The 22,805-nt window shown below is 42.9% G+C and overlaps 1 protein-coding gene across 7 annotated transcripts in view; it reads left to right on the top strand.

Annotated features, from left to right (window-relative positions):
• Window positions 1-17,407, top strand: part of LOC119775036 (protein SON) — a 33,590-nt gene extending 16,183 nt beyond the window's left edge. For 6 of the 7 annotated variants that reach the window (XM_038272890.1, XM_038272892.1, XM_038272896.1 and 3 more), the window contains 7 exons: window positions 3,920-4,030; window positions 4,100-4,216; window positions 5,112-5,259; window positions 5,446-5,514; window positions 8,567-8,682; window positions 9,319-9,420; window positions 17,082-17,407. In XM_038272890.1, coding sequence (XP_038128818.1) covers window positions 3,920-4,030; window positions 4,100-4,216; window positions 5,112-5,259; window positions 5,446-5,514; window positions 8,567-8,682; window positions 9,319-9,420; window positions 17,082-17,159 — 741 coding nt within the window. In that variant the 3' untranslated portion in view covers window positions 17,160-17,407. Of the gene's footprint in view, window positions 1-3,919; window positions 4,031-4,099; window positions 4,217-4,545; window positions 4,627-4,721; window positions 4,776-5,111; window positions 5,260-5,445; window positions 5,515-8,566; window positions 8,683-9,318; window positions 9,421-17,081 lie in introns of those variants that run through there. The other variant, XM_038272897.1, reaches the window with a different exon arrangement.
• Window positions 17,408-22,805: the final 5,398 nt, after the last annotated feature.

A 22,805-nucleotide genomic window follows, 5' to 3' on the forward strand; every position in this document is an offset into this window, starting at 1 on the left:
CCTGTTTTGTGAGTGAGCTAGCATCTAGCCGTCATGAGGAGGAAACCCTGTTTTGTGAGTGAGCTAGCATCTAGCCGTCATGAGGAGGAAACCCTGTTTTGTGAGTGAGCTAGCATCTAGCCGTCATGAGGAGGAAACCCTGTTTTGTGAGTGAGCTAGCATCTAGCCGTCATGAGGAGGAAACCCTGTTTTGTGAGTGAGCTAGCATCTAGCCGTCATGAGGAGGAAACCCTGTTTTGTGAGTGAGCTAGCATCTAGCCGTCATGAGGAGGAAACCCTGTTTTGTGAGTGAGCTAGCATCTAGCCGTCATGAGGAGGAAACCCTGTTTTGTGAGTGAGCTAGCATCTAGCCGTCATGAGGAGGAAACCCTGTTTTGTGAGCGAGCTAGCATCTAGCCGTCATGAGGAGGAAACCCTGTTTTGTGAGTGAGCTAGCATCTAGCCGTCATGAGGAGGAAACCGCTGTTTTGTGAGTGAGCTAGCATCTAGCCGTCATGAGGAGGAAACCCTGTTTTGTGAGTGAGCTAGCATCTAGCCGTCATGAGGAGGAAACCCTGTTTTGTGAGTGAGCTAGCATCTAGCCGTCATGAGGAGGAAACCCTGTTTTGTGAGTGAGCTAGCATCTAGCCGTCATGAGGAGGAAACCCTGTTTTGTGAGTGAGCTAGCATCTAGCCGTCATGAGGAGGAAACCCTGTTTTGTGAGTGAGCTAGCATCTAGCCGTCATGAGGAGGAAACCCTGTTTTGTGAGTGAGCTAGCATCTAGCCGTCATGAGGAGGAAACCCTGTTTTGTGAGTGAGCTAGCATCTAGCCGTCATGAGGAGGAAACCCTGTTTTGTGAGTGAGCTAGCATCTAGCCGTCATGAGGAGGAAACCCTGTTTTGTGAGTGAGCTAGCATCTAGCCGTCATGAGGAGGAAACCCTGTTTTGTGAGTGAGCTAGCATCTAGCCGTCATGAGGAGGAAACCCTGTTTTGTGAGTGAGCTAGCATCTAGCCGTCATGAGGAGGAAACCCTGTTTTGTGAGTGAGCTAGCATCTAGCCGTCATGAGGAGGAAACCCTGTTTTGTGAGTGAGCTAGCATCTAGCCGTCATGAGGAGGAAACCCTGTTTTGTGAGTGAGCTAGCATCTAGCCGTCATGAGGAGGAAACCCTGTTTTGTGAGTGAGCTAGCATCTAGCCGTCATGAGGAGGAAACCCTGTTTTGTGAGTGAGCTAGCATCTAGCCGTCATGAGGAGGAAACCCTGTTTTGTGAGTGAGCTAGCATCTAGCCGTCATGAGGAGGAAACCCTGTTTTGTGAGTGAGCTAGCATCTAGCCGTCATGAGGAGGAAACCCTGTTTTGTGAGTGAGCTAGCATCTAGCCGTCATGAGGAGGAAACCCTGTTTTGTGAGTGAGCTAGCATCTAGCCGTCATGAGGAGGAAACCCTGTTTTGTGAGTGAGCTAGCATCTAGCCGTCATGAGGAGGAAACCCTGTTTTGTGAGTGAGCTAGCATCTAGCCGTCATGAGGAGGAAACCCTGTTTTGTGAGTGAGCTAGCATCTAGCCGTCATGAGGAGGAAACCCTGTTTTGTGAGTGAGCTAGCATCTAGCCGTCATGAGGAGGAAACCCTGTTTTGTGAGTGAGCTAGCATCTAGCCGTCATGAGGAGGAAACCCTGTTTTGTGAGTGAGCTAGCATCTAGCCGTCATGAGGAGGAAACCCTGTTTTGTGAGTGAGCTAGCATCTAGCCGTCATGAGGAGGAAACCCTGTTTTGTGAGTGAGCTAGCATCTAGCCGTCATGAGGAGGAAACCCTGTTTTGTGAGTGAGCTAGCATCTAGCCGTCATGAGGAGGAAACCCTGTTTTGTGAGTGAGCTAGCATCTAGCCGTCATGAGGAGGAAACCCTGTTTTGTGAGTGAGCTAGCATCTAGCCGTCATGAGGAGGAAACCCTGTTTTGTGAGTGAGCTAGCATCTAGCCGTCATGAGGAGGAAACCCTGTTTTGTGAGTGAGCTAGCATCTAGCCGTCATGAGGAGGAAACCCTGTTTTGTGAGTGAGCTAGCATCTAGCCGTCATGAGGAGGAAACCCTGTTTTGTGAGTGAGCTAGCATCTAGCCGTCATGAGGAGGAAACCCTGTTTTGTGAGTGAGCTAGCATCTAGCCGTCATGAGGAGGAAACCCTGTTTTGTGAGTGAGCTAGCATCTAGCCGTCATGAGGAGGAAACCCTGTTTTGTGAGTGAGCTAGCATCTAGCCGTCATGAGGAGGAAACCCTGTTTTGTGAGTGTGCTAGCATCTAGCTTTCATGAGGAGGAAACCCTGTTTTGTCAGTGAGCTAGCATCTAGCCGTCATGAGGAGGAAACCCTGTTTTGTGAGTGTGCTAGCATCTAGCCGTCATGAGGAGGAAACCCTGTTTTGTGAGTGAGCTAGCATCTAGCCGTCATGAGGAGGAAACCCTGTTTTGTGAGTGAGCTAGCATCTAGCCGTCACGAGGAGGAAACCCTGTTTTGTGAGTGTGTTAGCATCTAGCCTTCATGAGGAGGAAACCCTGTTTTGTGAGTTTGCTAGCATCTAGCTTTCATGAGGAGGAAACCCTGTTTTGTGAGTGAGCTAGCATCTAGCCGTCATGAGGAGGACACCCTGTTTTGTGAGTGAGCTAGCATCTAGCCGTCATGAGGAGGAAACCCTGTTTTGTGAATGAGCTAGCATCTAGCCGTCATGAGGAGGAAACCCTGTTTTGTGAGTGAGCTAGCATCTAGCCGTCATGAGGAGGAAACCCTGTTTAGTGAGTGAGCTAGCATCTAGCCGTCATGAGGAGGAAACCCTGTTTAGTGAGTGAGCTAGCATCTAGCCGTCATGAGGAGGAAACCCTGTTTAGTGAGTGAGCTAGCATCTAGCCGTCATGAGCAGGAAACCCTGTTTTGTGAGTGTGCCAGCATCTAGCCGTCATGAGGAGGAAACCCTGTTTTGTGAGTGAGCTAGCATCTAGCCATCATGAGGAGGACACCCTGTTTTGTGAGTGAGCTAGCATCTAGCCGTCATGAGGAGGAAACCCTGTTTTGTGAATGAGCTAGCATCTAGCCGTCATGAGGAGGAAACCCTGTTTTGTGAATGAGCTAGCATCTAGCCGTCATGAGGAGGAAACCCTGTTTTGTGAGTGAGCTAGCATCTAGCCGTCATGAGGAGGAAACCCTGTTTAGTGAGTGAGCTAGCATCTAGCCGTCATGAGGAGGAAACCCTGTTTAGTGAGTGAGCTAGCATCTAGCGGTCATGAGGAGGAAACCCTGTTTTGTGAGTGAGCTAGCATCTAGCCGTCATGAGGAGGAAACCCTGTTTTGTGAGTGTGCTAGCATCTAGCCGTCATGAGGAGGAAACCCTGTTTTGTGAGTGAGCTAGCATCTAGCCATCATGAGGAGGAAACCCTGTTTTGTGAGTGAGCTAGCATCTAGCCGTCATGAGGAGGAAACCCTGTTTTGTGAGTGAGCTAGCATCTAGCCGTCATGAGGATTCCCATTGAAGGACTTTCGGTCATAATTTAGTAATCGAAGTGTAATGAGCGTATGAGAAAACACATGAACACTGACGTTATATCAGATTTTAAAACTCGTTTTAGCTTTATGCGCAACAGCTGAGAGATGTTAGCATAGCGTACCATTCGGCCCACCTTGTTAGCTTTGCCTATTCTCAACCATATCTAATGATCAAGGATCATCAAAAAAACAGATTAAATAGCCCAACTGTGCCAGACCTTTTCTCAGCCCATGTCCGCTTTGGAAGACTTAAGTTTAGTTCAGATTTTAGCGGTTTAGCATGACGGGCTAACAGCAGGGGGAGGCTGCCACCTCCGGTCAGCATGTAATGGTTCTGAAACTCAGAGCTGTTTGGTTCTGAAATAACAACAATCATGACTTAGCCTTGGTCTCCTCTCTCCTCAGCCCGTGGACATCTCCCAGGCCGTGACGGAGCGAATCAAAGCTCAGAGGCGATTGGCTGAGAACCCCTATGACATCAGCGCCATTTGTATGCTGAGCCGCGCGCAGGAGCAGGTAGAGAAGCGTTCTTATAAATTAGCTAAACTCTGCAGATTTTAGCTAATGCTAACGTTTTCCCAACAGGTGGACGCATGGGCTCAGTCCAGTAACGTTCCCGGTCTGTTCACTGGTTCTACTGGAGCTCAGGTTCTCCGCTCAGAGGAGCTGTCCACCAGCGGACCGCAGGCCTGGCTCAAGAAGGTGAGACTCATCTCCTCCATGTGGAGCTTCATGCATTCCACTTCTCAGATCATCGAAGCTCATCATACAAGCTGATTTCCCAGCATGCACTCCTTCACCCCCCTTAGAGACTCCGGTTGGATCAGGATAAAATCTGAATATATTTAAAGGTGTTATGAACAAATAGTTTTACAGAAAATAACAAGATGTGTTTTATTATGTAGAAAGAAAAGCCCAATGGATCATTATTTATACCAAAACTAATACGTTTGCTGTGATTTAATTAATTTAGTGTGAGAAAAAAGTTTATAAAACCTGCATAAAATATCAAAAGGCTGATATCATTACAGCAGCAGGAATCCCAGAAAGGCTGGAAGGAGGGAGGGAGCAATAAGGAACCTGATAAACTGACTGCATGGAGGATGTTTAAGGTGGACTTTTCCCTTTAAAACACCTTAAATCTCCTTTTCTGTCTCAGTCATCACAGCAAACGAAGCGTCTCTTTATCGCATCTGATTGAACACAGAGACGTCGGACAAGACGAGGCGGTTTGATGTCTTTCTGACGCCTGAAACTAGTTTGGCGTGAAAGATGGGAGGGAAACTTCCGAGAAGCTGCTTGCTTTGCAGAATAACCCAGCTGTCACCATCAAATGAGGGTCTATGTCCATCAGAACGTCCTGACTGACCTTAGCTGGACTCTGAGGCCGATGGCAGCCGCTCTCCACTTTAATGAGGCGGTTTTTATCCGTCCAGCTGCCAGCCGCTCTTCCACCTCCACAGTCAGAGAATGACACCAAAATAGCATAAGGACCAAAAGGAAAGCAGGAAATGACTGTATGAGGGCAGCGAGATGTAGAGTCCGGACCGGGTCAGACTCGAGTCTCTCACCCCGTTCCTCTGTCTGCTCTGAACAGGACCAGTTCCTAAGGGCGGCTCCGGTGTCGGGGGGTGTGGGTGAGTTCCTCATGAGGAAGATGGGCTGGAGGACGGGCGAGGGCTTAGGGAGGAACCGCGAGGGGACGGTGGAACCCATCGTCATCGACTTCAAAGTGGACAGAAAAGGTCTGAACAAGTTTCTCCCTTTCTCTTTTAAATCATTAGGCGGCCATTTTAGAATGAATGAAATTCACCACTTCCTGTTTAATCTCCCGCTGTCTTCCACGTCCCACTGATGGACTCTTTAGGCAGGTTTAAGGCGGATGATCAGGATAGGACCGAGTTCTTGAGCCAATAATTTTTATCTTCCAGGTCTTGTTGCTGAGGGAGAAAAGCCACAGAAGCAAACAGGAGGGCTGGTTGTTACCAAGGACCTGATGGGTAACACATTCACTGTTTACGATTCAATCTACGCATCTGCATCCCGATGTTCCAGTGTAAAACATTTAAATGATACCTTCGTGTCTTACTTTGATCGGATCGTCATTGATGATCTAAAGCTCCAAACCAACCTGGGCTGAAATTCAAAAACTCACAAAACTCTGCATGATGAGGGTTTCCCCTTCTTCAACACGGACACATGTGGCTAATTCTGAGCTGCATATGTGAAAATTTAGTTAGCATGATGCTAACTAGCATTAAAAATCCAATGGGCATGCTAGTGTTTTTTTTTTGTTGTTGTTTTCCTCAGATTTGTTCCTGCCTAAAACAACCAAAAATCTTCCTAGAAGTGTTATACGACATCCAACATAAAAACCTAAACCCGGACAGGTTAACAGAGACATGGCTTTCAACATCGGCCCCGCAGAAATCTGACTTATTGACCGTTCTGAAACCGCTTCTTTAGCTTCAGACTTGGAAGATCAGAGATGCGCTACTCTGCGTCTTCATGCAGACATTTTCGCGTGTCCAAAGTGCTAGCCATGCCCCCATACATTCAGCTAGCAACTCAAATAGCTGCAGCTTTTTTGGCTTTGAGTCACAGAGTGGCGCATTCTGAAAGGGCTTAAAATCTCATTAGCTAAGATTGATTTTATGCAAAAGATGCAATAAGCACGTTTTCTAAGGCCCATAGAGCTTCGTAAAGGTTTAAAAGGAAGAATATGAGCTCCTGTTTTAGGGAGATTCTGCTAGCTACTGAGGAAAAGTGGAAAATTAAGATATCTCTTTATTTCACTCAGTAAATCAGAGTCATTAATTTTTACAATACTTGATCTAAAACTGGAGCAGTTTATCTAAACTCCCTCCCTGCCTTCCTTGTTACCATATTTTAGCAGTGCGCCCCACCTTAGCATGAGAAAAGGAGTGTGAGTGAGGCGCGTGCAAATAAAAGAAAAAATTTAGTTAGCATAATGCTAACTTGCATTAAAACATCAGTGGGCATCGTAGTGCTATTTGGGTTAACCCTAACCCTCCTAAAACAACCAAAATGCTTCCTAGAAGTATTATATACCATCAGACACTTTTTAAAAACCTAAACCACGACAGGTTAACAGAGACATGGCTTTCAACAACGGCCCCGTAGAAATCAGATTCAATGAAACCGCTTCTTAAGAACCAGAGCGGTGCGCCGCACTTTAACGTGAGAAAAGGAGTGTGATTGATTCAACTTCTGGTTAAAACAAATTATGTACAGAAAATGCTTCCATTTCAGTTTTTTTTTTTTTTTTTTTGCAAAATCCAAAAACTTCAACTCGGACGGGGGAGAAAAACGCCTCATTGTATATAAAAAAAAAAACTTCTTCGGAGTTTCTGAGGAATTGTCGCGTTTCCATTAAATCTACGTAGAATTCAACCGTTGGTGGAAGCGTAGCTAAGGATGGTTTCGGTCCAAACCAGTGATGTTAGCGTAGTGCTACTCTTTTCATAACTGAACTCTAACTCGCTCACTCAAATAGTGCTGAAACAATTATTTGGATTAATCGATTATTGAAATAATGGTTAACTACTTTATCCATCCATTTAATAGCAAGCTTATCCCAAGTGGGGTCATGAGGGGTGCTGGTTTCTATCTCCAGCTGTCAATGGGTGAGAGGCGGAGCCCTGAAAAGGTCTCCAGTCCATCGCAGGGCAACACAACAAACAACCATTCATACATGCACTCACACCTAAGGAGAATTTAGAGAAGCCAATTAACCTGACAGTCATGTTTTTGGACTGTGGGAGGAAGGCAGAGTACCCAGAGAGAACCCACCATGCTCAGGGAGAACATGCAAACTCCAGGAAGAAAAACCCCGGGCCAGGAATCGAACCTTCTTATTCTTGCTGCGTTTGGCAGTGCTACCCACTGCGCCACTGAGCAGCGCGAAACTAATTGAGTAATAGATTAATCGTAACTGAAGTGTAGAGACTCTGAAAAAGGCTTTGTCATCATAACACAAAAAAATTCTTCTGAGTTTTTCAGGAATTGTCGCATTTTCATTAAATCTACGTAGAATTCAAACGTTGATGAAAGTGTAGCTAAGGGTGGTTTTGGTTTAGCCTAGCGATGTTAGCGCACCGATGTTAGCGCGACTCTTAACTCGCTCACTCAAATAGCACTGAAACAATTCATCGGATTAATCGATATTGAAATAATCGTAAACTGATTTAGTAATCGATTAATCGTTAACTGAAGTGTAGAGACTCTAAAACAGGCTTTATCGTAACACAAAAAAACTTCCTCTGAGTTTCTCTGGAATTGTCTCGTTAAATCTAACTAGAATTCAAATATCGATGGAATCAAAAATCGATTAATCAGTAATTTTTTATTTTTTTCAGATTAGAAGTTTTCTATTTTTTAACTAAAATTCTTGATTAATTTTAATATTTTTAATGAAAAAATATTTGGAGGTAACTTTGCTGCTTTCTCTGATTTTTTTTATTTATTATTATTTCCTCAATTTCTTTTCAGATTAAAAATTGTCTTTTTTTTATATCTGATGCAGGATTTTGAATGGAATGCAATTTGTCAAATTCTATGTGAAAAACAGAAGTAAAAAAAGTTTTTAATTAAAAATATTAAACTAGTAAAAACTAAAAAAGTGGGAAAAAAAACTGTATCTGCAGGGAGAAAGAAATCCACATTTCTTCCACTTTTTGACCTCCCAGTTCAACCAGTTCAGTCTATTCCCCTACTAACCTGGAGAGAATATAATAACTGCTAGCTGCAGATTAAAGCAGCAGATTTAATCTGAATGAACCAGGAACTCTGAGAAAAGAGATTTCTGGTTAAAACAAAGAATGAACAGAAAACTGGAAATAAAAGAAAATATCCAGAAAGTAAAAACTGATTGTTTTTTGTGAGTTTTATGTTTATCTGTTGCCTTGTTGATGTTTTCACCTCAAAGATGCTGTCAGTCTGACAGAAAGCGTCTATTGATCAAACGGGTGCGAACGCCCCGCCCCCTCCTCGCCGCGCTGCTCTGATTTCTGCTCTTCTATGGTTTTGCAGGGAAGCACCCGGTCTCCGCTCTCATCGAGCTGTGCAACAAGAAACGGATCGTGCAGCCGGACTTCGTCATGGTCAACCACAGCGGCCCGGATCACCGCAAGAGTTTCCTCTTCAAGGTCCGTTTGACGGTTTCTATTAGCGTTGGCTATATTAGAGATTAATCAATATTAATTATTAGAAAGAATCCTTGAAAATTTAGTTCAGATTAATTCTTTAAGTCTTAAGTTGATTGGAAAGTTAATTGGAAGAAAAAAACACTATTTAGTCTTAATGTTTGAAAATATGATCCAATTTTAAAAAGAAAAATAATTTATTTCTAAATTAACTTTTTTTTATGAAATTGTTCTAATCCGTATTATTTCCATTGTTTATATATCAAAGTAGATTTAGTCTTTTTGGAAATTTGAAAGACTTAAAAATTGTTTTGATGAAAACTAGGTTTGAGGGTAACTTTGCTGTTTTTTTTTTTATGTATTTCTCTTTTTGTCTCTGAAGAGAATTTGATCCATGAATTTGAAAATAATGCAATTTGTAAAACTCAGTCTGAAAAACAGAAATTTGAGAAGTAAAATTCAATAATATTCAAATCTGTAAAACCTAAATAGGGAAAAAAATAAATACCATACCAGAAATAACAATAAGTAAAACAGTTTCTCCTTTTATTTTCTTAAACCTATTTGTAAACTCTTTCCTGCTGCCATAATAATGGAGCAGATTTCCCTCCATAGTTATTAACGCTACGCTGCCTCCAGGTGACGGTGAACGGCGTGGACTACCAGCCGCAGACCGCCAGCCCCAATAAGAAGCACGCCAAGGCAATGGCCGCCACCGTGGCCCTGCAGGCCCTGGGAGAGGTAACCTGCACTGCATGATGGGAGCTCAACGCCACCATGCTTCCTGGATCCACAGCACAGCTGCTTCCTTCCTTCCTTCCTTCCTTAAAGAATGAAATTTGTAAAACTCAATCTGAAAAACAGAACAAAAAGTGTGAAAAACTAATAGAAATAACAGTAACATTTAGAAATAATGACTTTTGAACAGAAACACCCAATATTAGTAAAATAAAGTTCCTCTTGAAACTCAAAAAGACAAAATTTATGTTTAAATCCAAATCCGAACTATTTAGTGTGGAAAATGAATTTAATATTTAGTTAAAATAATAAATATGCAGTTAGAATAATAAATTAGTCAAATTTTTTTAAATGAAGGACTGACATAGTGAAAAAATTGAAAAAATAAAGCCTTTATTTTTCTCTTAAAAGACGCTAAATAACCATAGATATACATTTTTGACCACCTAACTTTACAAACGGCGTCCATAGAGGAAAGGCCTGCTGCCACCTAATCAGCTTCCAGATGTTTTCATGTGGAGATTCAGGGCGATTGTCTAAGTGCTGATAGAGGGGCTCAGATGTTCCCGCGGGTCAGACAGCCGTAGAGTCAACCTTCCGTTTTCTTCCAGAGTGCAAAGCTCCGTTTGTGTGACTTTGGTTTGGCGGCGATGTGCTGACGTGCGTTTTCATGGGTAAAGAGCAGCAGCCTCGGAGGCGGCGAGCCGCCGCAGCTTTTTGAAGGTTGTCTTTTTATAAGGTCAATCCCTGATATCCAATATTCCAGATGTTTTGCTGCTCTGAGATAACATCTGCTGCCGTTTGCCAACACTCCTCAAAGGTTGTTCCCCAGCTGGTGAGGAAAACAGATCGTTCAAAAAAATAATATAGAAAAGGATATTTTAAATGCATTTGTAAAGATTTTGGATTTAATAAATTATTTATCTGGAAATTATGGATTATTGGTCAGATTATGGATGAAAGTTTTCATCCTGCGTCATTTCAACTGTCCAACAAGCATGTGAATAGTTAGCTTAGTTAGCCTTTAGCTTCACCTTTATCCACTCCATCCTACTGCTAAAGATCAAAGCATACCATCAGTATATTTTGACCTTCTGTTGATCTATGAAATAAAAAAGTGACTCCAGTTTCCCGTTGAACTGTTCTGGCATCGTTGTGTATTGCTGCAGATCATATCTGATTCTATCTTCTTTCCTGTTTAGCAAAAACAATAAAAAGTGGCGATGTTCCAATGAAATGGTATCATGGTTCTATTGCCTGGTATCTATGTAGGCAATAAAACCATGATAGCTTCATAGCTCTATTACAAAAGAGGATTAGAACCACTGAAAAAAAACATTAACTGATTTTTAAGATTTATTTCAGTATAATATGAGAAAAAGGTCAGAATCCTGACTTTAATCTCAGAATTCTGACAGCTAGCAAACACGTTAGCATCCAGCCGTAGCCATGTCCACCAATGTGTTCCTGTTCCTCCCAAACAACTCACATCAGTGGTAGCATCTGTAGCATTAGCTTGTGTTACCTAATCAATAATAAAACTGAAAAAAATATTTTTCTGGTGAACAAAGTAACTGTTTGACCATGATATAAAGGGGGAGAGCTGGGTAGCGCTGTGGCTAGCAGTAGCTAACAGGTTAGCCTCTTTTAGTTCAGTCAGTTAGCCATATTAAGCTAACTGACCAAGTGTTTTATTTGTCTACAATCTCTACGAAAGTCATTTATTAAGACATATAATTTGTCTTCATGGATGTCAGTAAATTATTATTTCTTTAGATTAAGGCCTTAATTGGTGTAAAAATTTATTAAACGTGATTCTCGTGGCATTTAAAATGCTATATTTTGGTCACAGATATCGTATATAAATGATTCCGCGTTTTTGCGCAGAACTGCTTGTGGTTGATCGTAAAAGCCGTATGTTCGAAAAAGAAGCTGGAGGCTAGAGAACGGGAAAAATGCTAATTTCAACCAAATTGCCTGCAGCCTGTCGACGGTAAAGATGATGAAGGATTTTGCCGTTTTATATATTTATAAATAAGGGCAGAGCTCAGTCTGTCTCAGAAGGCAGTAATTTATTTCACAACTGATTGTTTTCTACTTTCCACTGCTTTAAATCGCCAATGAAATGTGAAATAATTGTAAATATAGGTTTTAATATGTTGAGGCTCCAAAAGAGATCTGATCCTGAAGAAACAGGTGCAATATAGTTTGTTCGAGTGGAGTTGCCGTATGTTGACGTGATAAAAGTGGCGGGCCCTGAGCAGATCAGGTACCTATACCGGTTCTAGGAGCAGAACATTTAGAACTGCATGACTTCAAGCTGTTCTCTTTAAAGGAGTTTGGTGGAAAGAAAAACACTTAAAATCAACTTACTTAATGAACCATTAGCTAATCGTAGTCGATAAAACTACCCGTTCAGCAGCGCATTCACTAAAAACTGGCTATGCTATTAAACTGTGGTTCCCACTAGCTAGCTATCTCTGCTTCCTGTTTGCTACAGCCAAGCATATCCTAAACCTATGATGTCATTACGCTTTGCATTTTTGATCAGTTTGTTCCAATGGATGGAAACTGTTAGTTGAATATTCTCCTCATGCTGCAAGTTTCTCCTCCTTTGACCAATCAGGGCCTTTTTTCTCCTCCTCCATCCAATCAGTTATGCATGCAGAGGAAAACCACAGGCAGTTTCTCAATCTGTGTACTATGTTGTGTTCTAATGTCCTAGTCATCAGCCTCAATCCTAGTTCTGTTCCAATCACCAAGAACAGCAGACCGAGAACAGACAAAGTCCACAGATGTTGTTCTGGCCCCTCCCTCTTTACCCAGCATGCATCAGAGCAGACCTGTCCGTTCTCCAGACTAACAGCTGTCCCAGCATGCACTGCGGCAGAAGCAGCTTCCAGTATTAAGTTAAAAGTTCTGTTTTCTGTTGCTGTTCTATAAAGGTACGTTTTAAGATAATTCAAGGGAAGAACATTACACTCTAGGCTTCGCTATATGGCTCATTTACTGATTTAATGCATAATTTAAAAGTTCAGATGTTGAGAGGACCACGGAAACCAGCAGACCCCCGAGACTAAGGGCAGCCAGGGCTAATGTTAGCCCATCTGCCGCAGCCCGGGAAAAAGTTACCCGGTCTATAGCAGCTAGGGCTAACATTAGCTCTTCTGCAGCCGCCAGGGATAACGTAAGCTCGTCTGCAGCCGCCAGGGCTAACGTAAGCTCGTCTGCAGCCGCCAGGGCTAACGTAAGCTCGTCTGCAGCCGCCAGGGCTAACGTAAGCTCGTCTGCAGCCGCCAGGGCTAACGTAAGCTGGTCTGCAGTTGCCAGGGCTAACATTAGCTCGTCTGCAGCAGCCAGGGCTAACGTAAGCTCGTCTGCAGCAGCCAGGGCTAACGTAAGCTTGTCTGCAGGTGCCAGGACTAACGTAAGCTTGTCTGCAGGTGCCAGGGCTAACGTTGGCCCGTCTGCAGCGGCCAGGGCTAACGTTGGCCCGTCTGCAGCGGCCAGGGCTAACCATAGCCCGTCTGCAGCGGCCAGGGCTAACGATAGCCCGTCTGCAGCGGCCAGGGCTAACGATAGCCCGTCTGCAGCGGCCAGGGCTAACGATAGCCCGTCTGCAGCGGCCAGGGCTAACGATAGCCCGTCTGCAGCGGCCAGGGCTAACGTTGGCCCGTCTGCAGCGGCCAGAGCTAACGTAAGCTCGTCTGCAGCGGCCCGGGGCTAACGTAAGCTTGTCTGCAGGTGCCAGGACTAACGTAAGCTTGTCTGCAGGTGCCAGGGCTAACGTTGGCCCGTCTGCAGCGGCCAGGGCTAACGTTGGCCCGTCTGCAGGTGCCAGGGCTAACGTTGGCCCGTCTGCAGCGGCCAGGGCTAACGATAGCCCGTCTGCAGCGGCCAGGGCTAACGATAGCCCGTCTGCAGCGGCCAGGGCTAACGATAGCCCGTCTGCAGCGGCCAGGGCTAACGATAGCCCGTCTGCAGCGGCCAGGGCTAACGTTGGCCCGTCTGCAGCGGCCAGAGCTAACGTAAGCTCGTCTGCAGCGGCCCGGGGCTAACGTTGGCCCGTCTGCAGCAGCGAGGGCTAACGTTGGCCCGTCTGCAGCGGCCAGGGCTAACGTTGGCCCGTCTGCAGCGGCCAGGGCTAACGTTGGCCTGTCTGCAGCGGCCAGGGCTAACGTTGGCTCGTCTGCAGCGGCCAGAGCTAACGTAGGCTCGTCTGCAGCGGCCAGGGCTAATGTTGGCCCGTCTGCAGCAGCGAGGGCTAACGCTAACCTGGCGAGGACATGAGTCCATACTTGCGTTCTTGTGAATTGCGAAGACTTGGAGAGATTTATTTTGTCATTTTGCATACATGAGTGTATACAAAAAGAGAAACGGCCAATCTTGGCAAACGGGAGGAACCACAAATTTAAAGGTTAAAGAAAAGTTGTTGATGGATTTATTTAAATAACAACATTCAGAATTCAAGTGGTCTTTAATACATCCACCAACATTTAGTCTGAGCTGTAGTCTATCATCCATAAAACAGCTCAGGTAAAAACTGAAGCCATTATGTCTATAGAGAGGCCCAAAGGTGCCAATCTTCCCTCCATCCAGTGATAAACGATGAAACAATAACCATATATATCACCATAGACACCCGATCAATTAGTAGATTATTGATGGGATAATCTATAATTTCACTGAACAACCTTCTCGGGGATGTAGGCAGAGGAAGGGGTTTAGCCTTACTAAGCAGAGTTGGTGGTCAGGCTAACCTGTTTTTAAAGGTTTTGTTTAAATAGGCATTCCCCGGGTCCCTATTTCAAAATGTAAAAAAATAAAAGATTAATTGTGGATAAGAACTAATTTAGACAGTTGCAGGGATAAAAGAAGAGCTGTTAACATCTTTATATCACAGACATGTTGGACACTTATTGGTTAATCTGCATTCATGTTCAGGAGCCAATTAACAGTTGGTGATGCAAAGAATGCTTTTCAATATGATGACGCAAATTGGATGTTTAGAGATAGCAAAATGGCGCTAGATGTGGTAAATGTGGTTAGAGCGAAACAGAAGTTTGCGAGTTCAAAAACTGAACTTTAGTCTATTTGTCTCGCATGAATTAATCTGGAACTGGTTGAGATTGTGATGTAGGGTAGTGGAGCACAGCGGAAGCCAAGTTTGTTTCTGTCTAAAGCTCCACCTCCCTGTCGCGGTACAGCAGTCCTTCATACTGAGTCCTGGACAGTACTGGCTAACCGGGAGTGGATGTGGCCCACCCAGGGACGCCATTATCCATACCAGCGTTCAGCTCTCTGTTTTAAATCCTCTATAAAATAGGTAATTTGGATGTAATGCTGCTGTGTTTTCCCTGCAGATTGGTTGAGAATCATTCAGAAACTCTGTGGCGTTTTGTTTGAATGCACCGTTATGTGAGGGTTTCTAGAACAAGCAGCCACCACACAGATAGTTGGCTCTCGCAGGCTGTCTCTCATAAACACTAATCAGCCTCACAGCTCTGAAACTAAATTGGAATATTAAACTTTCAGAAACTCATTAAATCTATTTTTATTCAATAAAAAAACAAAAACAAAACTCCACATGTTATTGTACATCTACTTAATGTCTGTATGCTGTGAGTGCTGGAACCAAAGACTAATTATTTGATTGCAGCACAATAATGGCCCAATGCAGCCCATTCTAATTAATAATGATATTAAACCTTTGAAGGAGTTTTCATTATTAGTTTGGAGAACATAAGGTGTGCATCCAACAGTGGAGACTTTTTCAGAGTAAAAAATAAAAATGCAGATGTTTATTTTTTTAGCATCTCATTAGAGAGGCGGATGGAGAGACGGTTCCCCACAGAGTGAGCTTTTAATCAGTGCTGCCGCCCCCACAGATGGCTGCAGAGGGAATTCTCTCAGCTGCACACTTGTTGAAGATCCTTCAGCCTCAGTGGAAAGTTCTAATTTTCCACATGCTTGAATATGAAGCTTCTTCACTATAAGATCTGCCTTAAACAGACCAACACCATGGCAACACCATGAGACCAGCAGGAGTCAAACCAAGAACCCGGTGCTGCTCAGTAGAACCCGACTCCTTGCTTTGAAAGGCTCATTTATTTCAGGGAAGTATCACATAAAGTGATACATTTCAAACATTTATCTTTCCTGTGAAGATTCTCAGGCTTTGATCCCTCCTACTGGATTGGCCAAGGTGGTCACATGGGGGGCCGTTAAGGGTCTTTAGGGGTTTCTGATTGGTCGTTGACTCCCTTATGTCTAAGACCACCTCCTTTGTTGAGAAAAGGTTTTTCCAGGTTAAGCCGGGCGTACACTGTACGATATTTTTTAATCTTCATATTCAGCTGCAGCTCAAACTGTACGATAAAACTGCAGGTTTAGAAGTTCTCAGCTCACGATGTTTGTTTTCACGCCGTGTGGCCCGACGCTCTGATGCGATCTACCTGCTCGCACTGCACGTCTAAAAACCACTCGTCAGACTTGGTGCCGAGAGATGGCGCTACTCGGACTCGTCAATCTGGAAGACGAAGCGCTTGTTTGCACATGCTCTGCTAAATCGGCTGGTAGCTCTGCTTCAACAGCAGGATTTACCCACCAATGCCTTACGATGGCCGACTGAATGCCAAACGTTTGATTTTCTGCGACCTTATGATTCCCGATCGGGTGTTCATGAGACGCTGGTCGCCACTCGTTACCCTCTGTATTCTACACGACCAGGCTAGAACTCAGCCCGATTGAAAAAAATTCTCACACTACTGATAAATTGGAAAAAAAGCAAAATGATCATTAAGTTTATGCCTGGCTTTAACAAAGATGGCTTCCTTAACCCCTTCCTCAAACCATCGGCTCTCACTGTCCAGAATATGGACGTTGTTGTCCTTTAACGAGTGTCGTTTAGCCTTAAGACTAAGGAAAGACGCAAATATGTTAGATTTAAAATTTTGATCTACAGTATTGGAGAGGTGCAGCAGAGTGTCTGCAGTAGGGGGCGGGGCATATCTGTTAATTAGGAAACATACGCAGACGACCTGGTTTCTGAATCTAGACCAGCCTTAACACCACCTCCTCTGTTGAGAGATGTTTTTTCTAACCCCTCTATCAAGCATCAGTCTTCCTTTGCCAGATGTGGACGGTTCTGTCCTCAAACGAGTGTCCGTTAGCGTTAGCGTGTAGGTAAATGGTTGAGTCCTGTCCGGAGGAGTCTGCCCTCATGTGTAACATTCATCTTTATTAGTTCTGATTGTTTTGACTTCCAGCGAATAAGAACCCGATGTTCTGTTTCTCTAAACATTCGAACGTCGTATCGGATCAATAAACACGACAAATGAATGCATAGACGTTGGTCTACTGTGGCGTTTATCCATGTAGGGTCCAATGTTGGTGGTTCTGGTCTTTCTCATCGTCATGTTGGTTAAACCTTGAACATTCCCTAAAGGGTTAGCTTGTTCCGGTTTACTGCTGGTAGTAGGATCATCCTTCCACCTAACTTTCCACCCGTTAGCTAAGGTTTACCATAGGTTCTACCTTCACGCTGGGCGGGTCACTTCCTGTTTGTGGCTGCTATGCTAATCCATCATTAGAACAGCTACATGCTAATGCTACATATTGAAATGTGTGAGAACTCATTCTGTGTTGTGTCTTTCTGCTTGCAGGTTCCCGTAGACGGACCTGGACTGTATACCGGCCCGGTCTTCACTGCCGCCTCTACCGGCCCTCTTTTCTCCACGTAGAGCTGCTTCCTGTTTCCTGTTCCGCCTGGAACCGAGCCGCTCGGCTGATTGTATTGCATGTCCTGTGCGTTTGTAAGTTCTGTAAATATGTACAGCGAGTCTCGTTTGAATCTTTTCTCAGTCCAGACTAGCGGAAGCCTTCTAGCCTCCTGATGTTGCAGTTTTATCCTCCGAGGCTTTTAAAGATGATCAATGCCTTCATTCTGACGTTATGCAAACTGAAATAAAGATTTTATTTATGTAACCTGGTCAGTAACCTTCAGCCTCGAGTTTTCTGGGTGAAAATATAAAGAAAAACTGGAGGAAGACGCTGAGGGTGGGAAGAAACGTCGAGAACGGCAACCAGAATGCAGAATGGATGTACGGCTGCTGACCTACGGACCTACTGAGACCACCTTCAGCCGATCCGACCCACGGCTGGTCTTCTGTGATTGAAGTTCAAGGTTTTCCAGGAGGAACTAGTTCCGGGGGTGCAGCAGAGGCTGGTTTTTATTTATGAGGAGCCGTCCTGTCTCTGAACGGCTCTAAAAGTAGGCAGACCGCCTCGTGCTTTAAGGAGCCTGAACGTGAGATTTAAATTGGTGCTGGATGAATAAACAGCCAAATTCTTAAAGTAGCTACAGGTGCTGGTCATAAAATTAGAATATCATGAAAAAGTAGATTGATTTCAGTAATTCCATTTAAAAAGTGAAACTTGTATATTATATTCATACATTACATACAAACTCATATATTTCAGATGTTTATTTTGTTTAATTTTGATGATTACAAATGACAACAAATGAAAATCTCAAATTCATCATATCAGAAAATTAGAATATTACTGAAGACCAATAAAAACAAAGGATTTATAGAAATGTTGGCCAACTGAAAAGTATGAACATGAAAAGTATGAGCATGTACAGCACTCAGTATTTAGTTGGGCCTCCTTTGGCCTGTATTACTGCAGCAATGCGGCGTGGCATGGAGTCGATCAGTCTGTGGCACTGCTCAGGTGTTATGATAGCCCAGGTTGCTCTAATAGTGGCTTTTAGCTCTTCTGAATTGTTGGGTCTGGTGTATTGCATCTTCTTCTTCACAATACCCCATAGATTTTCTATGGGGTTAAGGTCAGGAGAGTTTGCTGGCCAATTAAGAACAGGGATACCATGGTCCTTCAACCAGGTACTGGTAGCTTTGGCACTGTGTGCAGGTGCCAAGTCCTGTTGGAAAATGAAATCTGCATCTCCAAAAAGTTGGTCAGCTGCAGGAAGCATGAAGTGCTCTAAAACTTCCTGGTATGTGGCTGCGTTGACCCTGGACCTCAGAAAACACAATGGACCAACACCAGCAGATGACATGGCACCCCAAACCATCACTGACTGTGGAAACTTTACACTGGACTTCAAGCAACGTGGATGAAGTGCCTCTCTTCTTTTCCTCCAGACTCTGGGACCTTGATTTCCAAAGGAAATGCAAAATTTACTTTCATCAGAGAACATGACTTTGGACCACTCACCAGCAGTCCAGTCCTGTTTCTCTTTAGCCCAGGCAAGACGCTTCTGACGCTGTCTGTGGTTCAAGAGTGGCTTGACACAAGGAATGCGACAGCAGAAACCCATGTCTTTCATACGTCTGTGTGTGGTGGTTCTTGAAGCACTCACTCCAGCTGCAGTCCACTCTTTGTGAATCTCCCCCACATTTTTGAATGGGTTTTGTTTCACAATCCTCTCCAGGGTGCGGTTATCTCTCTTGCTTGTACACTTTTTTCGACCACATCTTTTCCTTCCCTTCGCCTCTCTATTAATGTGCTTGGACACTGAGCTCTGTGAACAGCCAGCCTCTTTAGCGATGACCTTTTGTGTCTTGCCCTCCTTGTGCAAGGTGTCGATGGTCGTCTTTTGGACAACTGTCAAGTCAGCAGTCTTCCCCATGATTGTGTAGCCTATAGAACTAGACTGAAAGACCATTTAAAGGCTTTTGCAGGTGGTTTGAGTTAATTAGCTGATTAGAGTGTGGCACCAGGGGCCATCAATTTTGAACCTTTTCACAATATTCTAATTTTCTGATATGATGAATTTGAGATTTTCATTTGTTGTCATTTGTAATCATCAAAATTAAACAAAATAAACATCTGAAATATATGAGTTTGTATGTAATGTATGAATATAATATACAAGTTTCACTTTTTAAATGGAATTACTGAAATCAATCTACTTTTTCATGATATTCTAATTTTATGACCAGCACCTGTATAATTTTCCCTTTTTTTTAACAATAAAAAGGTTTTTCTTTGTTTTCTTGCTTCCTAACTTTGTGTATTCCTTTTTTGCAGTTCATTATCTGCCCTGTAGGGGCGCCATGAACACTCTTTACTGAGATGGGACTAAAGGGAGGTTTCTGGATGAAACACGGTAGCGGCAGCATCATGGTTATTCTGTTAAACTGCTCCAAATGAGCAGCCAGACAGAAAATCTAAACATTCAGGTTTCTGTTCTACCTGAACAGAAACCTGAATGTTTGGGGATTTACCGTCAGACAAAACATGCATGGAAACAGAGTTTTATGGGGCCCCAAGTTCCTGGGGGCCCCATAGAACTCTGTTTACATGTATGGTTAATACAACTATTCCTTATTTGTGCTCATTAATTATGTTTTAGATAAAAATCCTTTGGCTAAATGCCATCAGAACGCTGATAATATTAAGTGTGTCTCAGCCCCCCCCTTCAGTGTCCACCATATTGGATCAGTCCATTTGCTGCTCATGTTCAGAAAGGTCCAAACAGACAGCAGCAAACCATTTGAAAACAAACCATGCAAAGAGCAGTGTTGCCAACTTAGCGCTTTAGTCGCTATATTTAGCCACTTTTCAGACCCCTCTAGTATGGAGGACCAATTCTGCCATAATTAAAAATACATACAGAAAGAAATGGCTTTATATAAAATTGCTTGAAAAAGTAGCTAATAATATGAATTTGTGTGCCATTAAATGTGACAAATATTAAAAATAAGACATCTTCAACAATCAATCAACTATTCATAAAAAATATATTTTAACGTCCGCTTTCATTTTGACTTCCCTTCTTGTATTTACACTGACTTATTTTTAACCCACTTGTTTTCTGTTATACATTTTCTTGAGGTCTTTTATTCTGTATAACTGTAAATGCAAGAATAAAATAAAAGTGGAAGTTAAAATATATTTTAAGATGAATAATAATTTCTTTTGTCACATTTAAGGCCACGCACATTCATATTATTAGCTACTTTTTCAAGCAATTATATATCATTATTAAGCCCTTCATTTTGGCGACAACATATAAAAGCAGCAAACTCTTCCCCTCCAGAGCAAGCAGATTGGTAACGGGTCTGTTTAAAGGGTTGTCTTCTCAATTCAGAGGGCCCCCTGCCTGTCTTTGCCTAGGGCCCCAAATTTCCTAAATCCGCCCCTGCCTAGAACTACACATGGATTGAAGCAGAGTTTGGTTCTTCTGATCTTTTTTTCCATTTCTCTACAGGAGTAAAGCAAGCAGGCGGTTCTTTCAAAAATTAGTTGTGTTGTTTTCAAAAAGCAATTCTTTTCTTTTTTTTTTTTTTTTAATGTTTTCCCTTGAAAAAATGGTTATCTTCCGAAAAGCTGTTTTTTTCTTTTTTAAAACAGTTGTAATCATTCAAAAAGCAATTTTCTTTTCAAAAATCAGTTGTTTTCTCTTAAAAACAGTTTTCTTCCAAAAAGCAGTTGTTTGTCTTTAAAAGCAATTGTTTTCTTTAAAAAAAAAAAAAACAGTTGTTTTTTCTTGAAAAAACGGTTAACCCTCAAAAAGCAGTTTTTTCTTTAAGAAAAATTTTTTTTTTCATCAAATAACCAGCTGCTAAACATTTCCACTACATCATCTCCATAGATTTTGTTAAAAAAAAAAAACATTATTAAAATTAAATAATGAAAAATTAAAATATTTTGAGATATCGAAATCTGTCCTTAAATTCCAGCCAAACCCATTTACACAGTAACAGATAAAAACCTTTAGATAAATCAAACATTACCGCCACATATCTGACTCAATAACCATTAAAACAACTATTTTCATTCATTTCAGACGGAACTATTCACAGACTGGATTATGTTAAACTGAACTTCCAATTTTCACCACTGTTTGGCGCCAAGTAACCTTTCCTCTGATCACGGCTTGCTTGGTCTCGCAATGAATCCTGGGATATCCAAGAATACCGAGGATACATCAGACCCGTCCTTCAAATCGGGCAAAAAGAAGGACGCATTTTAAGGCCGCATAACGAGGACTCTTGGAATCCGATCAGGCCTCCGCTCCAGGCTATGATGTAATCGAGCGACGAATCTGGCCTTCGTCAGCTACCCGATCCGTGCCGGTAGTTTTAAGGAGTTTTACCCTCCTTAGAAGTAGTTAGCGTACTGCGTATAATGTGTTAAAGGTTAATAATGTATTTCCTGAGAAAATAACTGCTTTAAAATCCTTCTAGTCTGTTCCTGATCTGTACCCGTATTCTGTCAGTCCAGCATACCTATAATACGCAACATGTCAGATTTGCGTTTATCCCTTTAGTCGTGTACAAAAAAAACACACAAATGAAATTTTTATTTGAGGTAGTTTAAAGTTAATTTTTCATACATATTAAACGGGTATTAACTGTGGGTATGCGGGTTTGACCGAACATCAGAAATGCTACGCTACTTCTGAGAGCTAACTTTTTCGGCTTTGGATTAAAACATAAATCTAGTCTTTTTTAATTTTTTTTCCTTTTGTGTTAATATTATGGTATATAGTGCGTAACCTAAAGAAAGAAACGAGTAGAATGCAGATAAACATGGTTTAATCATTTATAGCCAGACTGCTCTGAGCATGTCCGATTACGTCAGAGAAGCTGTTCGTAAAAAGCATCAAATTGTCGGAATAGTCATAAAAACTGATTGTATTAGCATTCTTTAGTGATTTAAGGATAGAATTACATTATTTATGGCCACCTGGATGAATATCGCATGGTACGGATCTAGTTCCGGTACGGATCGGGTGGTGACCTCTGGCCTCTCGGAGGATAACGACTCTAATTATCTCAAGGTTTGGATCTGTTGTTCTGGGTTTGAATTACACTTCCTGGACTGGGAGCGAGCGGACCAGAGATTACGAAAGGAAAGAGCAACTAGCTGGGTAGCATGGATGCCCTGAATGGTTCTCATGAAGCCGTCAGAGTTTCCTCCTGGTTTCATCCTCGTCTGCTTTATCTAAAGCTGCCGAATCAGAGGAAAGAAGAAAAGCTCGTCTTTAGTCTCTCAGTCTAAATTGATGTTTATTCCACGTTAGCGTGGCGTCGTCTGTCTGTCAGTCTGTCTGTCCATCTGTCTGTCTGTCAGAGAACAGTTTGATTCAAACAGGCTCATGGGGGAGGACGGCTTTCTAACCTCACAGCAGGCATCTTTGATCCGCTGGGCTGCAGCCATTGCTGTGATCTCCTAGCGGGAGAGAAGAAGTCATCAGTTTCCTTGTAATCATTTCAGAGCCTCTGATGTCGGACAGAGTCAATAGGATCAACTGGATCAGGGTGAACGGTTCTGCTCCGGTGTTACCAACAATAATGCTTAGATCCTAACATCACCGGAACAAAGTAGAGTTTTTATTTGAAAATAAAGCCCTC

Source organism: Cyprinodon tularosa, unplaced genomic scaffold (genome assembly GCF_016077235.1).
Source record: "Cyprinodon tularosa strain WSP-4 unplaced genomic scaffold, ASM1607723v1 ctg846, whole genome shotgun sequence".
Lineage (NCBI taxonomy): Eukaryota > Metazoa > Chordata > Actinopteri > Cyprinodontiformes > Cyprinodontidae > Cyprinodon > Cyprinodon tularosa.